Raw genomic sequence first — 18,938 nt, 5'->3', positions numbered from 1 at the left:
CATTATTAGCTTGTAAGTCAGAATCTCTGTCTGAAATTCCTGGACGTTTGATCCTAAGGATCAATGAACTGAAGCAAAAGACACCAATACAGAGCTATTCAAATGACACTTTAGTTGCAGCAGTTTTCTCTAATTGCAGAATCTCTAGAATACATTATGTTACATTACCAGAATAATGATTTTTTAAAATAATTGTGAGTCACACCCTAAAAATATGAATCTATAATAAGCCTGTTCAATTGTCAGTTGAACAGAGAGCATGAAAGGACACTTGAATTTTAAAGAGAAAGAACTGTTTAGTATCCATGAGAAGCACAATTTTAAGTAGTCATGAGCTCTCACTTATATTAACTGAAAATACAGCTATCCCACAGATCTGAGAATTAGTTCTTAGCCTTGTAGTGTGTATCAAAAGCAATCCATTGTAAAAATGTCATCGGCAAATATTTAGTTTGTTTTGATTTTATGCAAGTAGACTATAGTCAGATATTTGACAAGCAAAAGAATGCATTCAGTACAGCAGTCAGTCTAATGTCTCTCTTTTAACATCTCCGTTAATGCTCAGAATAGGGGAAGAGTGAACCGTGGTAAGTTTGCAGATGACACCAAGCTGGCAGGAGTGGCAGATGCACCAGAGGGTTGTGCTGCTTCCAGAGGGACCTGGACAGGCTGGAGAAATGGCCAACAGGAACCTCGGGATGTTCAACAAGAAATGCAAAGCTCTGCCCTGTGTAGGGTCAGCCTCAGGCAGCAGTATGTGCTCAAAGCAGCTGAGGGCAAGGACAGACAAGGACAGACAAGGACAGACAAAGACAGACAAAGACAGACAAGGACAGACAAGGACAGACAAGGACAGACAAGGACCCCTGTGTGCCCCTGTGACACCAGGCTGAACCAGGCCTCCAGTGGGCACTTCCTGCCAAGAAGGCCAGTGGCACCCTGGGCTGTGTCAGCCAGAACAGAGCCAGCATGCACAGGGAGGTGACCCTTGCTCCTGCCCCTCACTGCTGAGGCCACACCTGGAGTCCTGTGTCCAGTTCCAGGCTCCTCAGAACAGGAGACACATGGACATCATGGACAGGGTTCAGTGAAGGGCCACAAGGATGATGAAGACACCAGAGCCCCTCACATGTGGGGAAAGGCTGAGAGCTGGGATTGTTCATCCTGGCAAAGAGATGTCTTGGGGGGATCTCACCAATGTATAGAAATGCCTGGGAGAGTGTAAACAGGATGGAACCAGACTCTTCTCAGCAGTGCCCAGCCCAGCCCAGAGGCCATGGGCACACACTGAAACACAGGAAGGTCCCTCTGAACATCAGGAACCTTTTTTGTGGTGTGGGTGACTGAGCACTGGCACAGGTTGCCCAGAGGAGTTGTGGAGTCTCCATTCTTGGAGACATTTAAAAAACCATATGGTACAGTCCTGGGTAACCAGCTCCAGGTGACCCAGCTTGAGCAGAGGGATTGGAGCAGATGACTTCCAGAGGTCCCTGCCACTTCAACCATTCTTTGAGTCTGCGTTAGTGTTGAATGGAAAGTTATAAAATGTACACTTTTGTGTTTCCAGCTCACTGACTGATGGTGATTTATCAGTTCTGTGGATCACACAGAACTGATTCCCTCTTCATGAACTGGCTGACTTCATTTTGGATAGCAGGTAGGATTAAAAGAAGACATTCTGAGTTTGTATTCCAGGGAGAAACAAGGGATAAACCTTGCCTGAAAGATGAACTCAATTTTGCATACTTTCTATAACAGCAAAACTGAACTCTACACTCATCACATAGTGATGTTGACCTGGAAAATGTATTGCATGTTAAAATCAGAAGCAGTGGGGAATACCATGAGTCTGTCTCTTAAAGGTGAGGCCCAGTGCTGTACTCAATCCAACTCTCCTGTTACCCATGCTGTTTGCATGGAGGAGTCCAAGTGTGCTTAGTGCCTACTGAGGGTTTAACCTCTTCTTTATGTAGACTCAATACTTGTGTTTGTAAGTTCATGGGAATACCAAGGGAACAGCTAAAATCTCATTTTTAATATATATTGTAAGCCTACTTATGGCAAGGTGTATAGACTGCATTATTAAGCAAGTAAATAATTATGAGATCACCAAATTAAAGGACATTCCTAAGGTAATCAGGAGCAAAACTACCTTGCATCCCAGGTCCTTCTCTAGCCCTTTCTCAGTTTCATTTAGCTCAGATTACTTAATCAATGCATGGTTCTTGAGGTGGAATGTGTTTCCCAAGCCTGTAAATACATTATTCCACTGTGATGAATATGAAATACAAGTTCATCATTCAGAACACAATGTACATATCCTAAATGTTGCCCAGGGATTAACAGGATTTATGAGCAGATAGAACCCTGACTGCACACAGCCTTTAATACACCTGCAAGTCCATGCAGTAATGAACTGCAAGTGTTAAGCTGGGGAAAGCTCTTGTGTTGCCTAATTAAACATTTTCTGGTATCACACTTATCACTCTTGATATCTTGCACACAACTTGAACCGCAAATTGGTGAGTTGTCCCTAGATTTTGGTCATTGCTAGTTATTAAAGCCTTTTGTTTCGTATTGGCAAATGTGTTTTATAACCATGTTGGTAGGATAGTTACAGTATCATCAGCAAAATCCAAATTAGGCTTGCTGTTATTAAGCTATCTGGTGCTACATAAGCCAAAATGATAAATACTTTCCCTTATAATTATCCATTCTCATAATGAAGCAGGCACTGACATAAAGGTGAAACAAGACTTTTTCATTTGACACTCAGCTCTGTTAAACTGTTCATTGAAGCTATGCTTACTTAAAATATAAAACTATGCCTTGCTAGAAGAGTTTTCATGTCTATTATTTTTCTTAGATTTTATAATACTTCTAGATGACATTGATACTGAAACCTGTCAAAAGCTTTCTTCAAATATGTGACGTTTTATGGCTTTTGCTATTCAATTATCTTTTGATGACTGTTCTTAGGGTAAAAATCTGGTGGGCTCTTGGTGTTCTGGAAAGAACCATATCTTGACCTTTCTTTACTTTTACCTTAGTTCATTAATTCTGTTTAAGTCAGTTCTGTCTTTGGAGAAGACTGAAAGGACCCCAAAGCCTGGATAGTTTGTGCATATGCTTAGGTCCTCCTTGGGATTTTGAATGAAGTGCTGTTTTTGTGTTGGTGAGAAAGCTTCCTTGTCTCATAGGGTTTCAACAGTTCGGTGATTTTACTGATAACCACACCAATTCCAGATTTTTGGTTTCTTTTAGAGCTTTTCCTCTTTACCTGGCGCTGCACTGGTTTTACATTGTATAAAGCTTTTGCACAGCTCTGTTTGTGATATGAAATTATTTGGGGTTTGGCTATGACTGCTGACTCTGTCAGCATCACTGGTTTTCCATTCTACTTGCTAGTGTTCCATCTCTTAAGCATGATTTGTCCACAGGTTTGCTTTTCCTGTTTCTAAATTTTTTCTCTGTTTACTTGTAACGGGTCATCCAGTTGATATAAACTTGCCACTCAGAATCTTGCTTTTTAAGTGATTTACTTTGTGGTTTTCAGAAGCCTTTTGAGTTTCTGTGATAATGTTGACTCACGTATTGGCTTGCTCCTCTCAATTATTTTCCCCAATATATGTTATACAGGGAGTTTTGCTGCTTCTTTTTCCGGAAGTATTTTTGAGACTTGGATGCTAGGTTCAGCTTGCACCTCTTCTTTCACAGAGCTTTCGCTGCCTTCACTCATCAAACTTCAAATTTATTTTTTTCAGAAAAATGTTGCAGTTGTTAAGGCTTCCTCCATATGAGCACATCAAAGATCCCAGGCTGATTACCTATTACTTGGACTGGTTTAACCATCTCCAAAGTTATTCCTTGGTTCAACTTTATACTCCTCTTGCTATGCTTCTATGTTAACTTTTTTTGCCCTCTGTAAAATGTTTGAGCTTTTAGGATTTATGTTCTTTTTAAAAATTTAATCTCAAAATTACCATACATGAATGAGTTCTGCTTTCCAGTTAGCATTTATATGCTCAAACATTCCTGGAGAGCTTCTGCAGTGAAACGTCAGTGAAGTTCTCTGGATAATTACAGCTGTCTGTTTTCAGGGGATTGGCTTTAACATGAAGCTATTGGCTGCTCACCTGCTCAGTTCCAAGAGGTGACAAACATGCAGGGACAGGAGCAGCAGCATGGGCAGTGGGAACACCTCTGCAAACTGCAGCGCTGGTGCAGGGCAGCCTGGAATGTTTGTGGAGCTCCAGAGTGAGATGATCCTCCAGGCAGCGCTAGCAGTCAGGGTCTGAAGGCAGCTCTGCCCCTGAGCACTGACCTTGCCACCTCACTGTTTGCTGGCTGTGCCATGGCTAGTGTTCCCTGCAGGTCTCACCAGCTCCTGGCTGCCTTCTGCATTGGGAACTTTGCTCTGAATGCCATAATTAATGGCAGTTTTACTGTCTTGCTCGCCTTAAAATATGTAACCTTATTGTCACCTGTCTGTGGCTTTTATCAGCCCCTTAACACTCCTGGTAATTTCCTCCAGTCATGAATCAACATTTTTGCAGTTTTTGACACCTCATAACTTCCATTGTTGCACCCAGCTTTCTACAGGCTTCACACCTAGTTTAGTTTGGTTTTAAACTGAAGGATTCTGAATTTCCCAGTAGCTTGTGCAGCCTTTTGAAGCCTTCCAAGAGAAAACCCATTATTTTAGTGGGCTGTTTGCCACAGTGACCATCTTATTGTGTTCCTGCTTCTTTGTTTGTTCCTACCAGAATTGTCTGTGGGCTTATGACTGACTGAGCTTGACAACCACTGCATTTGAGGTCCCTAGTCTCAAAAAATCCAGTTTGTATTACTTTGTCCAAGCCAGACATCCTGCTATTACAGAAAAGGATAAGCATTGTCACCAGGACAGTGCATATTTCAGAGAAGGAATAGTAAGTGTGGAGCAGCATGACTGCTCTCCTGGAAGGAAATGAGAAGGGGTGTGCTGGGGCAGAGTTAAATTCTTCCCAGTAGCTGGTAGGGCTGTGTTTTGTGCTGAACAGTGCTGATAACACAGGGATGTTTTAGTTCTTGCTGAGCAGGGCATGCACAGAGCCAAGGCCTCTTCTGCTCCTCACACACCCCACCAGCGAGGGACTGGGGGGCACAAGGGGTTGGGAGGGGACACAGCCAGGACAGCTGACCCCAGCTGGCCACAGGGACATCCCAGACCATATGGTGTCATGCTTAGCAATACAGAGCTGGGGGGAGATGGAGGAAGAGGGGACACTTAGAGTGATTGCATTTCTCTTCCCAAGTCACCATTGTGCATCATGGAGTCTGACTTTCCTGGGATGCCTGAACACCTGCTTGACCATGAAAAGTGGAGAATTAATCCCATTTGGTTTTGCTTGTGTGCATTTTGTTTTCCCTATCAAATTGTCTTTATCTCAACCCACCAGATTTCTCACTTTGACCCTTCAGATTCTCTCCCCCATCCCACTGGAGGAGGGTGAGTGAGTGGCTGCACGGGGCTGAGCTGCTGACTGGGATTAAACCATGACATAAGGTTACAGCCCTTTTCTAGCACTCTATCTGATCTGTTTGAAGAAATGACAAAAAATTTAAATTATTAATTAATTTCTTTTTTATTTATAATTAGCAGAAACAGTTAAGAAAAACTTAAACACTTGTTAAACTTAAAATGTCAGACCTAGATCTACTGAAAATTACTGGAAGAGTTAAATGCATTTGTGCAGGTTAGCCCACCTCCAGCTATGTCCCATTTTCTCTTCCTGGAGTCAATGATAAACTCTAGTGCTCCAAACTTCCAACATGATACAAATTTTTCCACATTGTCCTGCTTGAAAATGTATACATGTAATTCACACAACAAGCTCAGCCAAATTCCGCATCCAGTATGAAAATTAGAGCTGCTCATAAAAATGCCTTGGGAAGTGTTTTGCAGAAAATTATTTTCCATTAGCCCTGAACACAGCTGTAGAAGCAACTCTGTAACTTGTCAACAGAAAAGGACGTAAACAAAAAATACACCAAACAAATACTTCTCCGTGAATAACAATTTTACAGGAAATGTTCAGCAGCCTTTGCGTAGGACTGTAACTCCCCTGCGACAACTGCCACCTCACCTGCTGCCAGCAGCACAGCCTTTGATCACCCTGTGCAGAGCACAGCAAGCAGAGAAGGCACTAGAGGACAAGGGGCAGCACAGGAATCTTCCTCCTTGACAACTGTATTGCTCCAGAAAGGAGAAAGGAGGCAGTGAGGCTTAGAAGACCCCCTAACACCCTTCTGGCCCTCCTGGGATCCATGAGGCTGATCTCACAAAGTTCAGAAACACGGTAGAAGCAGTCAGCGTAGAGTTACAGTGCACTGAAATACTTCGAGAATGGGCTGTTAATGGGAGCTGTTGAAACACGTGGCACATGCCTACCTGTTCTAGAAGCTGTTAGAGCTATTTTAAGGGCTACTCTGATTTCCACAGTGAACCTTTATGAGCTGCATAAACTAATGAGCTGCTTTATAGTGTTACAAGTGCTTGAGATGAGACTATCCCCAAAGAGTAACCTGTTCATGGGCCTATTCCCTCAGGCCTTGTCAGAGTAAGTTACTGGCAAATGGCTATAGGCAAAGTCACAAGGAAGATTCTGCTCAGGAAAACACTGACCAGGAAAAGGTGTGCAGTGCCAGCAAAGTGGCTGAAACCTTCTTGCAAACCGAACTCATCGTTGCTCTTGACATTGCTGTGTGAGAAATAAGTGACGAGGGCAGTGTCTGTGGCAGAAACACCTCCCTGCAATGACAGAGCACTTCATCACCCACTTCAGAGAGCAGAGGACAACAACAGCTTGGCACACACAGAACAATTACCAAATGCTGATTCGGGCATGAAAACAAGGCAAAAATCCCCTCCCTGGATTATTTCAGAGAAACTGACAGAAAGCGGCTGTTTTGAACAACAGCTCAGTCATCCAGCTGTGCCAGAAATATGTGTCTCTGTAACAAGATGTGAAAGGGCTGGGATGTTCCATTACTGAGATTCCAATTAGCTAAAATGGGGACCAAATTGGTTAATACTGGAGCCGATTTAATCAACTGTCTTTAAATTTAAATGCCAGACTAGTAATCATTTCAAGCATGTTCTCAGCCATACAATTGTGACAGCCTGAGGATGAGCCAATTCAGAAGATGCATCCAGTGAAGCTGATCAAGAGCTGGTTGACAGACATAATTTGATTTCTATTTTGGCTTCTCCGTTTTTTATCAATCACTTGTGTGTTGAGAATTTGCAGCCGTTTACCCATCAATGCCCAGACTAACTGTCATTAACACATATAAAGATAGATAAATCTCTTACATACCAATAGCAAAATCTTTTATTTGCATTTTTCTAGAAATCTAAGCATGTGACCTCCCTGCTAGTTTTTGTAGCTAGCTCACTATGGTTATGAACTGACATAACAGTGGTTATGAACTGACATAGCTGGAACTGTCCATTCAGTTCACACCACAAGTCTCCTTAGTTATTTAGTCTGGCTTTACAGGACCAGCCTGAAAAAACTGGGAAAAGCCCATTGAAAAAAATTGCAAAAAACCTGTCAACAGGAATACTTCCTCTCTAAACCAGCTAGTTAGTGATTGCTTTGTGTCTTTTACCTCTCAACAACTGCTGCTGTTTCACAGCGCTGTTTGTAGCCATGAGAGGGGAAAAAAGAATAAAATTTGTAGGCTGACAAAACAGTCTCTTCATACCTAAAATATTAGAAATCTCCCTTGTCAAAATATCCCTTCGCTGCTTACTACAGGTGTTTGTACATGAGAACATGTTCTGTGTACACAGGAGTATCTTTGAGCTCTTCCTGTGGTTGGCATTTGTGCTTAATACTTGAACTGGCTGATGTTTTATAGAAATGTACTGAATCTTCTGAATATGGAATTAACATTGAGAAATACTTCATGTTTATTGGTATCCAGCCCAATTAAGCTTTGAGTAATTATTAGAGGCGTGTTGTTTTAGTTTGTTATTCAATTCCTTGCTCCTATTCTTCACTCACCTAAAATCATGGCATGCTGTGGCATATGCCTACCTGTTCTAGAAGCTATTAGAACTATTTTAAGAGGTATATATGCTTTTTTTTTTGAGACATGCAAAGCACTAGCTATTATGTTTCCACCCATATTTTCAATTATGTCCTCATTTATGTATTCATTCTGAGGTTTCAAACCCATGAGGGATATCCCTGTGGTATTGCTCAGTACTATCAAACATAAACCAAGTAGCTTTCATTCTACATTATCTGATTGTTCTCCAGTACATCTACCTACATTCTCTCTAAACTACAAAGTGACAGGTACAACATGGAAGATGAACCTTCTCTGCCAGAGTACAATTCCCTAGGGCAGATCACATAGCAAAAGCCTTTTACTGTTTTTTTTCATTAATTACATTTGCTTTCTATATGCAAAGAGGACAAAATATCCCATTTTAAAGAGTTATTCAGGGTAGTGCAGAGCAGAGGATACTTTGCTGGAGGGCCTGCAGTCCTGGGATTTGACTCTTCTACTGACTTCCTTTGTCTGTTGGGATTTTGGTGGTTTTTTTAGGTCTTACTGAGACATTCTTCTGTCACCTTCTCTCTGCTATCTCAGTTCAGACTGTGTGTTAAGACAGATCCTTAATCTGGGAAGAGATGATGATTAAAATAGATTCTCAGAAAATGAAGGGCAAAAAGACCTATCCATACACTGAAAGAGAGGCGAGCACAATCAGAACTACACAACATCACCATGTGAAATCTGACTGTTCTGTTTGTTCTTCACCCCTCCACACAATCCTGTGGCACACACAGATAAATGATTTAATTTTATGCCACAAAACAACAAAGCTTGACTTGCATTAATAGATTTTGCTTGTCATGTGGACAAATCTGGACACTGTATTAACTTCTGTTAGTTTCTTCTGTTATTAAAAGATTTCTCCATGGCAGAAATAGGACTACAACTTTTCAGATTTCAATTGAACAACCCTTTTGCATTTTTCTGAAATAGTCCTGAAATACTAATTTTATTAGGCAAAATTATAGTAAAATGTATGTTTTGTCCTAACCCAGATGCTTCACATTATCATGTGACTTCTGGGAGAAGCATCTTGTGAAGTGCCAGAACTGAGAAAGAAAATGTGAAAACAAAGGGATAAAAACAAAGCAGAAGAGGAAGAAACCTATGAGGGAAAAAAAAAACCAAAAACAAAAACAAAACCAATTAAAAATAAGAAGAAAATACTTGGTCTTTTAAATCACAAAGAAATAACAGGCAAAGTAATACAAAGAAATAAAAGGCAAAGTAATACAATAATGACCCCAAATTCACTATGAACTGCAATTCAACCTTATTACACACAATTTTGAGGTCTACAAGTTGACAATATATTCATATCAACTAAAGAGCCAGTCAAAAACTACAACTGCTTAGGGTACCATAAAATGGATATGTGTGAATTTTTTCTGATGTGCAAAGCACCCATGTCTATAACTAAACACCCAGGAGCATTGGAGCTGTGCATGGCTCTTTGAAGAACCAATACAGGCATTCTGAATTTCCTCTGGTATTGCCTGTTGTGGAAATGGTATGAGCTGCTGCTGGATGCATGATGGACTGCTCTAGCAAGCTCTGAAAAACGCATTCAAAATTACTTTGAAGCTGAATCTGAATGAATGATTAGTCTTCCTCAAACTATGCTACCTCTAGTCATTCCTATTGGAAATAAATTCCCAAGACAATGAATTCTTAATTCAAAATCAAAATTCTTCCATCCCTTTTAATCCTAGGCCATGCTTTACATATTTTTTAGATTAAGTCAATACAGTTTCCCTTCCTCAGTATTGTTCAGCAGTTGATTCTTTTGATTGACTTCTTTCTTTTGGTGCTTGGACTGCTCAGAGACATGATTGTTCCAGCAGGTGCTTGGCTGGATCCAGTCCTAGCCCTGGACTTCGTAAATGGTTTGTTTTAGAACTTTGTTCCGCAGGTTTGAATGGTGGCAAATAAGATACTTTTATATAAAAATTCATTATTTATTATGATAAATATTAGACAATAAAAAGTAGACAAAAAAACCCTTAATCAAGATTATATATCACATAGTATACAAGCTAAAACTACTATTATGGTATCTTATTATGGTATGAGATAAGATAGTGCAATATATCAAAACAAAAATATTAAAGCAATTAAATTACAGCTAGCAAAAAGAAACAATTATTAGAGATTGATGCCATTCACCCATACCAACGACGGTGCACAATTCTCTTTCTCTTAACCTCAAGGTGTATCCTTGGTGGTCATCCCCAAAACCCACGGGAGTCATCCTCAAAGAAGGAATATGTTTGAAGCACCTGCCGTATGGCAAGTGGACAGGAGTTTGATAGTGTCAGGGGGTTGACTGGCAGTCACGTCCATTCAGGTCAGTTTAGCAGCTTAGCTGTCAAGTCTTGGCCTCACTGTCAGGAGGTCGATTTGAGGTTGGTGTGCCAGACAGGTTTTAGCATAATTCAACACCAAAATCCAGCACATGATTCCTTTCTCAAGTCTACCACTGACAGCTTTGCAAATAAGACATTGTTTGAGTTGCTGTACCACATTCCAGGGCAGAGCATCCTGCTGCACTCCACCCCATGACTGCCGTCAATCATCTTTACCTCATGAAATCATAAAGCATGTACCTTGTGCCTCCATGCTATTAAAGCACCCACTGCATAGGTGTACATTAGCTTTAAATATGTTCAGATACATCATTCTCCTAGTTTTACTATTTTATCATAACTTCTCTAATTTGAAAAGGTGTGAGCTATATTACAATCATACATTATACTTTCACATATAAAATTATTATAAAAATCAGATAGAATTTAGTTAACAGTATTAAATGGAGCATAATATTGAATTAGGTATTGATTCTGGAAACAAACATTGTTATTATTTCAATTTATGTGTGTGCGTATTTATAAATAAATAAATATATATATATATACACAAACACACACACATGCACAATGACATCAGTGTTGTAAGAAAAGGGTATAACATTAAATCCAGAATGCGTGTTGAGGTTGGGGACCATCTAAATAAGTAGATCAGGAGGTTCCCCACCCCATGAATCTGAAAGACTGTATTACAGTGGTATGGATGCACCCAGGGAAAGGGGGAATGTCAGTGTGTACCATGGGAAAGTGCCATTCAGTAAAAATTCTACTACATAATAGTCTGGTTGCCTCAGGGGCATAAAAGATAAAACTGACATATTATTCCAGTCAGGGCCCTAGGCAGGTGTTGGAGACTGAAATGTTATGGTTTGTAGCTTAAACATTTTTATGAAAGACTTTTGCCTGTTATAGCAAAGCTGTGTAACAAAAGCTGCACAGAACACCACCACACCCTGAATGGCCTCCTGACTGAGGCCCTGGACTGTAAGCTGATGGAGATACAACAAAGTGACACTATTCTCATCTCTGGGTTGGGGGAGAAGGACACTGCCACAGGAGCTGAGCACAGCATCTTCAGGAGGAGGCTACAGCCCCAGGACTATCTGCTGCCAGGCTAGCACAGACCCTCACAGCAAAGGGGGGAGCAGGAGAGGTTTTGGGGGTGTGTGGCACAGCCTCTGCCAGTGGCACTGAATGTACATCCTCTGTGCTCAGACTGCCCCACTGCTGGGCTCTGCACCCCAGGAAAGCCTCATCTATGGGACATCCACACGAGGGACAGCAGAGAGGTGTCATGGACCATCAAAGGGACCCTCAAGGGGTCCCCAGACCCTGCAGCAGAGCACTGCACGTGATGCAGAATGATGCAACTGACCCAGAGCCTTGCAAGAGCCTTGCCCCACCAGGAGAGGCACCTGGGCACCAGGTGGAAACCTGTCCAAATGTATATTAATCCACTGGATTCTGTATTTTTCAGTGAGGGATGCTCACCACCAAGAAGATCAGATGGAGGGAAGCAAGACATCTTTGGGACCCAGGGAGTGACGATATATTTCCACTTAATCTGTCTCTGTCACTATCCCTTCCCCACCCCACCTCCCCTTTTCTTTCTTTCTTTCTTTCTTTCTTTCTTTCTTTCTTTCTTTCTTTCTTTCTTTCTTTCTTTCTTTCTTTCTTTCTTTCTTTCTTTCTTTCTTTCTTTCTTTCTCTCTTTCTCTCTTTCTCTCTTTCTCTCTTTCTCTCTTTCTTTCTTTCTTCCTTTCTTTCTTCCTTTCTTTCTTCCTTTCTTTCTTCCTTTCTTTCTTCCTTTCTTTCTTCCTTTCTTTCTTCCTTTCTTCCTTTCTTTCTTCCTTTCTTTCTTCCTTTCTTCCTTTCTTTCTTCCTTTCTTTCTTCCTTTCTTTCTTTCTTTCTTTCTTTCTTTCTTTCTTTCTTTCTTTCTTTCTTTCTTTCTTTCTTTCTTTCTTTCTTTCTTTCTTTCTTTCTTTCTTTCTTTCTTTCTTTCTTTCTTTCTTTTTCTTTCTTTCTTTCTTTCTTTCTTTCTCTCTTTCTTTCTTTTCTTTCCTCTCTCTCTCTCTTTCTTTCTTGCTCTTTCTCTCTTTCTCGCTTTCTTTTCTTTCTTTTTCTTTTTCTTTCTTCTCTCTTTCTCTCTTTCTCTCTTTCTCTCTTTCTCTCTTTCTCTTTCTTTCTTTCTTTCTTTCTTTCTTTCTTTCTTTCTTTCTCTTTCTTTCTCTCTTTCTTTCTCTTTCTTTCTTTCTTTTTCTTTCTTCTTTCTTTCTTTCTTTCTTTCTTTCTTTCTTTCTTTCTTTCTTTCTTTCTTTCTTTCTTTCTTTCTTTCTTTCTTTCTTTCTTTCTTTCTTTCTTTCTTTCTTTCTTTCTTTCTTTCTTTCTTTCTTTCTTTCTTTCTTTCTTTCTTTCTTTCCCTCTTTTACTGGTAAATAAAATACATCCATTTCTTTGTATCAACATTTCACCTCGTTTGGTTTTAATCATGTTTTGGGGAATATTTTGAACCTCAGGATTCTTAATCCACAGAGAGCTCACTTGCTCCTCTGTGATTAAGGGGGATTGTAACAGTTGTGACTGAACACTTTAATAAACCCTTTATTTGTTTCCCAAACGTGAAGTCTTCTGTCAGTTTCACCAAAACCTTGTTTCCTTTGCCTACAGCTGAAGAAAACTTTCCAGCTGCTGCCTCAGCTCCTCTGTCATCCACTTCTCATGCACAGTCATGCTTTACACTTTGTTTGTGATTACTACATGTTCTTCCTTCAGTACCGTAACAGATAGGATTTCATAATCATATGAAATCTTGTGTAAGCTCCCAAATTAAGTTCAGGGAAGAACCTTTTCCATCTACTGTGGCAGCCATAAAGTAAATATAAACATCCCAAAACCTTGCTTGTGACAACATAAAATTTTTACACATACTAGGATTTTAAAAGACAATAATCATTATTAATAAAACTTTAAATTATTTAACATCTTAACAATACTGATGAATATTCTTAACACCATGTAGAAAAACTTAAGTTAGAGTTCCCAGCCATCCCTTTGAAATATTTTCAGTTTTATAAAAATAGTTTTTATTTTAGAAAAAATAACATTTCATTTACGTAAATGTGAAATAACATTTCCGTTACAAGGAATGTGGTGGTAGTATATAAAAATGTTATTTCTATTCATTTTATAAAAGAAATCATCTTTATTATTTAGGCTTTTCCACTGAAACAAGCTCAGTGCTTATCAAGGATAAAGTAATATTAGGAACAGCTATTCATTTCTGGAAACAGGCTTTTTCTTCCTTCTGTTTTTAATAGTTTAGAAATTGGTAGATGAGCTTCTTCTCTGCTTGGGAACTCATCCTACTATATACCAGTGGGATCAGATTATTTTTAATATCTGCTTTCCCCAGCCACAGCCACAGACATTTGAGATTGTATGAACACAGAAGACTAAGATATTTGCAAAGACCACCTTTAGCTTAGCAAGAGCCTTACTATGAATTGCAAAGGAAGTGTAAGTTGCCAGGCTGGATGGGGCTTGGAGCAACCTGGTCTAGTGGAAGGTGTATCTGCCCATGGCAGGGGGTGGACTGGATGAGATTTAGGGTCCTCCCAACTGGAACCAGTCTGGGATTCTATACCACAGAAAATTTTCTATCAGCAATTGCCATCTTTTGCAGAATCCTTTTCTAAATGTTACACTAGAAATGTGAACCCTGTTGGAGCTGTCAGTGTCCTGATTAGAAGCAGAAGATGGCACTAGGAGCTCAAATGGTAGGTGTTCTTTGCAACCTTGGTTTAAATTCCAGAAGATAGAAATGGTCAGGGTCAGAGGATGTCCACTTTCTATCCTAGGTTCTCTGTATGGTTCCTGTATTGGGGAAAAGTTTTAGTGTTCAGTTAGCTTATGTTTTCCCTCAGTACTGAATTCCATTAGCAGTGTGGACATGCCAACACCAATTTTCAGTATTACAACATAATTACCACACTACTGCACTGGTGAAATTTAAAGAAATGGGATCTGAAATGACCTATGGTTCTCACTACATAACACTGCAAAGATGAGCCCTTTAATTCCCAAACCCCACTTTAGACCTCCATCAGAGTCACTTTTTTAATGCTTTTTCTTTATCCTGTTTTTTAAAATTTCATAAATTGGTAGATGAGCTTCTTCTCTCCTTGGGAACTGATTCTACTACATCCTAGTGGGACTGGATTATTTTTATTATCTGCTTTCCCCAGTTACACAGCATTTCTTCCGGCATGACTCACTGCTTCAGCATTTAAAACACAAAGCAGTATCTGTCTTTAGGATTACTGTTTTCAAATTTAATTTCAGATTATCATTAAATCTGCTATAATTTATCTCCACTTGTTCAATTTTTTTTCTTTATGTTCTTAAAAACCCACAGGAATTAGTTTTGATTCTACCACATATAGTCTCGATTTTCAACTCCTTTTTAATTTTCTTCTTCCATCCGAAAGGGGATAACATGTAGGCATGATTCTAGGATTTGACATTTGTGGCCACTCTAGTAATGTTCTTCATATTATACCTTAAAACTGACTCCCCATTTTAGCTTGAATGACTGCAAGAAATAGGTAAAATACCATTCCTCTTTATATTATTATATAATACTGATATAGAACTGAGGTACCAGAATAGCTGTCTTTATAAAAAGAAATATATATTTTTTAAATGTGTTGGCAGTGTTTCAGTTTGATATTTTAGCTATCAACATGACTTGCAAAGCTGATAATAATGGAAAAAAATCTGTTTTGAAACCTGTGATATCAGAACAAAATATTTTTTCAGGTGGCTGCAAGCATGTATAAAATATTTTTGTTATTTCACACGGTCAAGATTCTTGCATATAAACCTCGGATAACAAAAAATAAAAACTTTAGCAATGTATGTACTTGACAATCATGTTAACAAAACCTGATTTTCTTCTATAAAATGCCACTGACAAAAACAGAAGACCATATCCGTCCAACATAATCATTGCAAAAAAATCCAGTATATCATTCAAGCCCATGGGATACAGATGCAATTATTAGAGCTAGTTATATATGCTTATTTCCAAATAAGAAAAAGACTATAGCAAAATAGAGTCTTCCACTGTGGAAGGACATGCTCAGTGTCTCCACCATAGCATGCAAGGTTTAGGTTTCCTTTGTGCAAGAAAAGACTAAAGGATCTAAAGGAATGTGAATTGCATATGTGTGTAAAATCAGGGCTCCTCCATGAATGCTTCTCTCCCAACCATTCAATCTGCACAAATAATACTATATAACCCACCAAGCATCAGGTTTGTTTAAAAACTCTGCAATTCTTTGATGCTGTATACAATGAATTCGCAGACTATCAGCACAGCTATTAATGTTTGTGTTTTCATGCTACTTGGAATGCAAAAGACCTGTGTAAATATATCCTCTGGCTGCACCTGAGCTGAAAAAAGAAGAAATTATAAGGAAGATAAGAAACTTTGCTTTGATGATTTCTCATTGGATGTTTAATTTATTTAACAGGCCTGTTTCATCCTCCTTGTCCTCCTGGCGATGTGGGATGCAGAATGCTGGCTCAGGAGTGTGTGCCCCAGATTCCCACGATGCTCCTTCCTGCCTTTTTGCTTACATGTCATTGCCTGCTTTGCTTCAATCCCAGAGCTTCCAGTGGTACTCAGCACATCTCTCTTGGTGTGACAAAAATGTAGAGGCAGTATAGAGCACAAGAATTCACAGCGTAACAAATCTGCAGATCCACTAGGCAGAGCAAGGCAGAGGCAGCACCACACCACATCCTTGCTGCTCTGGTGCCCTCTGCTGAAGTAACCATCTGCTTGGTTTCTGAGTCCCCTGGGCAGTGGAGAGAGCCTCTGCCAAGTGCTGCTGCCACCTCTTTATCTTGAACTTTGCTTCCTTGATTTATTTCCATTTCTATTCTGTCTCAACAGAAAAGCAAGAAAAGCTTCCTTTCCTTCCTCCAGTGGTTACTTAGGCTGAAATTTGTTCTTTCCTTCATAGCATTTCTGCATCACATTTCACAATAGCCTTATACTGATCCTCAGAAGGTTGCATGTGAGTTGAGATGATACCAACCATGAGAATTATATTTACAAGAATTCCAGAGAGTGTGTATGTTTGTATAAAACCACTAACCACTTAAATTAGCAATGTAATTTTTGCTCCTTTCTGGAAGATTTCCTCATGTGCTGTGAAAATGTGGAAAAAGAAGGGACAGGTAAGACAATACACTCAGCACAGGTTTTCTGCAGTAAGTCAGTACTTTTGTTTAGCTGAACATAAACAGCCTTACTCTCACTTGGCAACGATACCTAAATTGTAAAGGTTAAGCAACTTCTCAGGTTCTCATAGCAAGATGAGGAATGGTCTGCTGTCCTATCATATTTCTTCACATCACATTTCTTCAGTAAAACATGATGATTTCTTGGATTTGTCCTTGCTTCGTATCCCCCATAGGGACTCCAAGTTTGGCACTGGCTTGGTTTGAGAACACCTGATAAAACACTTGTCCAGTGCATCTTCCAACAAACACGACTGTCAATTCCCACAGGAAAATCGAGGATCAGCCTTACCTAATCCTAACACATGAATAACTGCATAAGGCAAGTTTAGGTGTTTTATATTAGTGTGGATTGTTAGGAGCAGCTGCTTATTCAGAACTCAATTCTGGCAGTTTTTAGAAAGTACCTTATTCAGGTAATTGCAGAGGGACATGTTTGACACTCAGTGTCAAACCTCAGTGGTTTTTCAGAGGACACCTGGGAACAAAAGTCAATTTTACAGCACATACATATACATAATACATATATGTGTGTAGATACATATATGTGGCTGCAGTTCATGTTAATAAACAGTTCAAAATATATTATTTTCAGTGACAAAATATCAAATTTGTTTAGGTGGGCTGAGATTATTTTTTGGAGATCATAGCTGTATGGTAATTTCTGATAGTCTTTTACCAGATTCTACATTTCATGTTATCTTTGAAAAGCACATTCTCACACACATAACCCCCTATCTTTTCAACAAGAATTTCCTCCTCCACTTTTAATTTTCTTTTCAGCCAAATATTCTCAGTTTCCTCTCTCTCATTACTATACTGGTAAAAAGCTGTTACATACCATTTCAGCAATTCATTTTCAGCAGGAAAATTTCTGAATAGTAAATGTACAATATAATTTGTTCCTGTTGTGTATGTTCCTCTGGTTTTGGCGAATTTTCACCAAGAATGACATCATTAACCCTAATACTTAGGGATTTTTATTTTAAATTTGACATTTCAACTATTAATTTTATTTTTTAAGTTGCTTAAGAAGAACATAGGTTTTACAAAAAGATGTTGCTATCTTTTATTGTTAATTTTTTTCAGGCTTGCCTGAAGGCTTTAATAATCTGACATGCCATATGATGCTGCCTACTCTTCTTTGATTCCAGCAGGTGAAAGAGGCAGCATTTACAGAAAAACAAAAAGGAAAATCACTAAAGGGAATCAGTAAGTTGAGTGAAAATTAGTAACTACTGCTGGAATTAGCTCTTATTACCAGGCAGAGTTTGTGGCTAGTTAACTATTTTTGATGTTATTTTTCCACATAAGCTACTGATCTAATTGCTAAAGAAACAAAAGTGAAAGGATCGATCAGAACATCCTGGGAGCACAGATGGAGCTTACATTGTGTATACATTTTTAAGATATTAAATTAATTTAATTTTAGCAAGAGTGTCATTGGTTTCTCAGAGATTAATAGGTTTTTTTTAATGTGCTCATTGAGGCACATGGAAGGCTGTGCTATGGGCACAAGTTTTGGCCTGTTAACAAACCCCAACTATTTTGAGAAGACCAATTTCTGTACTGTTAGGGAAGATTTTTATTCTAATACATAAGGTCACAGTGTCTCCAGTTTGTTTGTCCCCAATGCTTTTGATGTTCTGGTGGTTTTGCTATGCAGACATGTGCTACCTGCATGAAAAATATGAGCCAGAAAATAAGTTATTCATCTTCCTTGTGTAGTTCTCAGTCTTTACATCTTGACTCTAGCTGGACTTCAGTTCAGCAATCTGACAGCAGAATGTTTTTTATGTGGCAGTTTATCACTGTCTCTCCCAAGCAGCATTTTTCTTATCCTTGTTTTCATTAACACACAGTGCTCTGAAAAAAAAAATTTTAAAAATCATTTTCTCTATTTTCATACACAACTGTCACCTTCTCCTTGGATTTCCTTCCACAGGAGCACTTATGCATGTGGGCACTTATTTGCATGTAAAACAGATAAGATAAAACTGTTTCTACCCTACATAGATGAGCCAAATGTTGAAAAGCAGTTGAGGGCAAACACAGTCATCCATTAATCTCTCAGGTGTAACAGCTACAACTTAATAAGGTTTGGGAGACAAAGGCTGACACAAATTGGCTTTTTCTTGCACTTCTCA

At 39.2% G+C, this 18,938-nt stretch overlaps 1 protein-coding gene and 1 long non-coding RNA gene across 3 annotated transcripts in view; one reads left to right on the top strand and one right to left on the bottom strand.

Annotated features, from left to right (window-relative positions):
* Positions 1–10,827, bottom strand: part of KIAA0930 (KIAA0930 ortholog) — a 92,524-nt gene extending 81,697 nt beyond the window's left edge. Inside the window, exons 1-2 of one of the 2 annotated variants that reach the window (XM_085049750.1) lie at positions 10,288–10,827; positions 9,107–9,220 (exon numbers count right to left, since the gene is read on the bottom strand). In XM_085049750.1, the coding sequence (XP_084905876.1) occupies positions 9,107–9,220; positions 10,288–10,366 (193 nt within the window). In that variant the 5' untranslated portion in view covers positions 10,367–10,827. The remainder of the gene's footprint in view (positions 1–9,106; positions 9,221–10,287) is intronic. The other variant, XM_085049749.1, reaches the window with a different exon arrangement.
* LOC146442924 (uncharacterized) overlaps positions 1–18,938 on the top strand; it is a 300,193-nt gene that overhangs the window by 220,001 nt on the left and 61,254 nt on the right. The window lies entirely within an intron of this gene.

The sequence above is a fragment of the Lichenostomus cassidix genome, chromosome 1Ab (genome assembly GCF_008360975.1).
Source record: "Lichenostomus cassidix isolate B80296 chromosome 1Ab, HeHo_3.0, whole genome shotgun sequence".
Taxonomy (NCBI): Eukaryota; Metazoa; Chordata; class Aves; order Passeriformes; family Meliphagidae; genus Lichenostomus; species Lichenostomus cassidix.
Note: the sequence above shows the minus strand (reverse complement) of the source record. Positions and strands in the feature narration are given on the sequence as shown.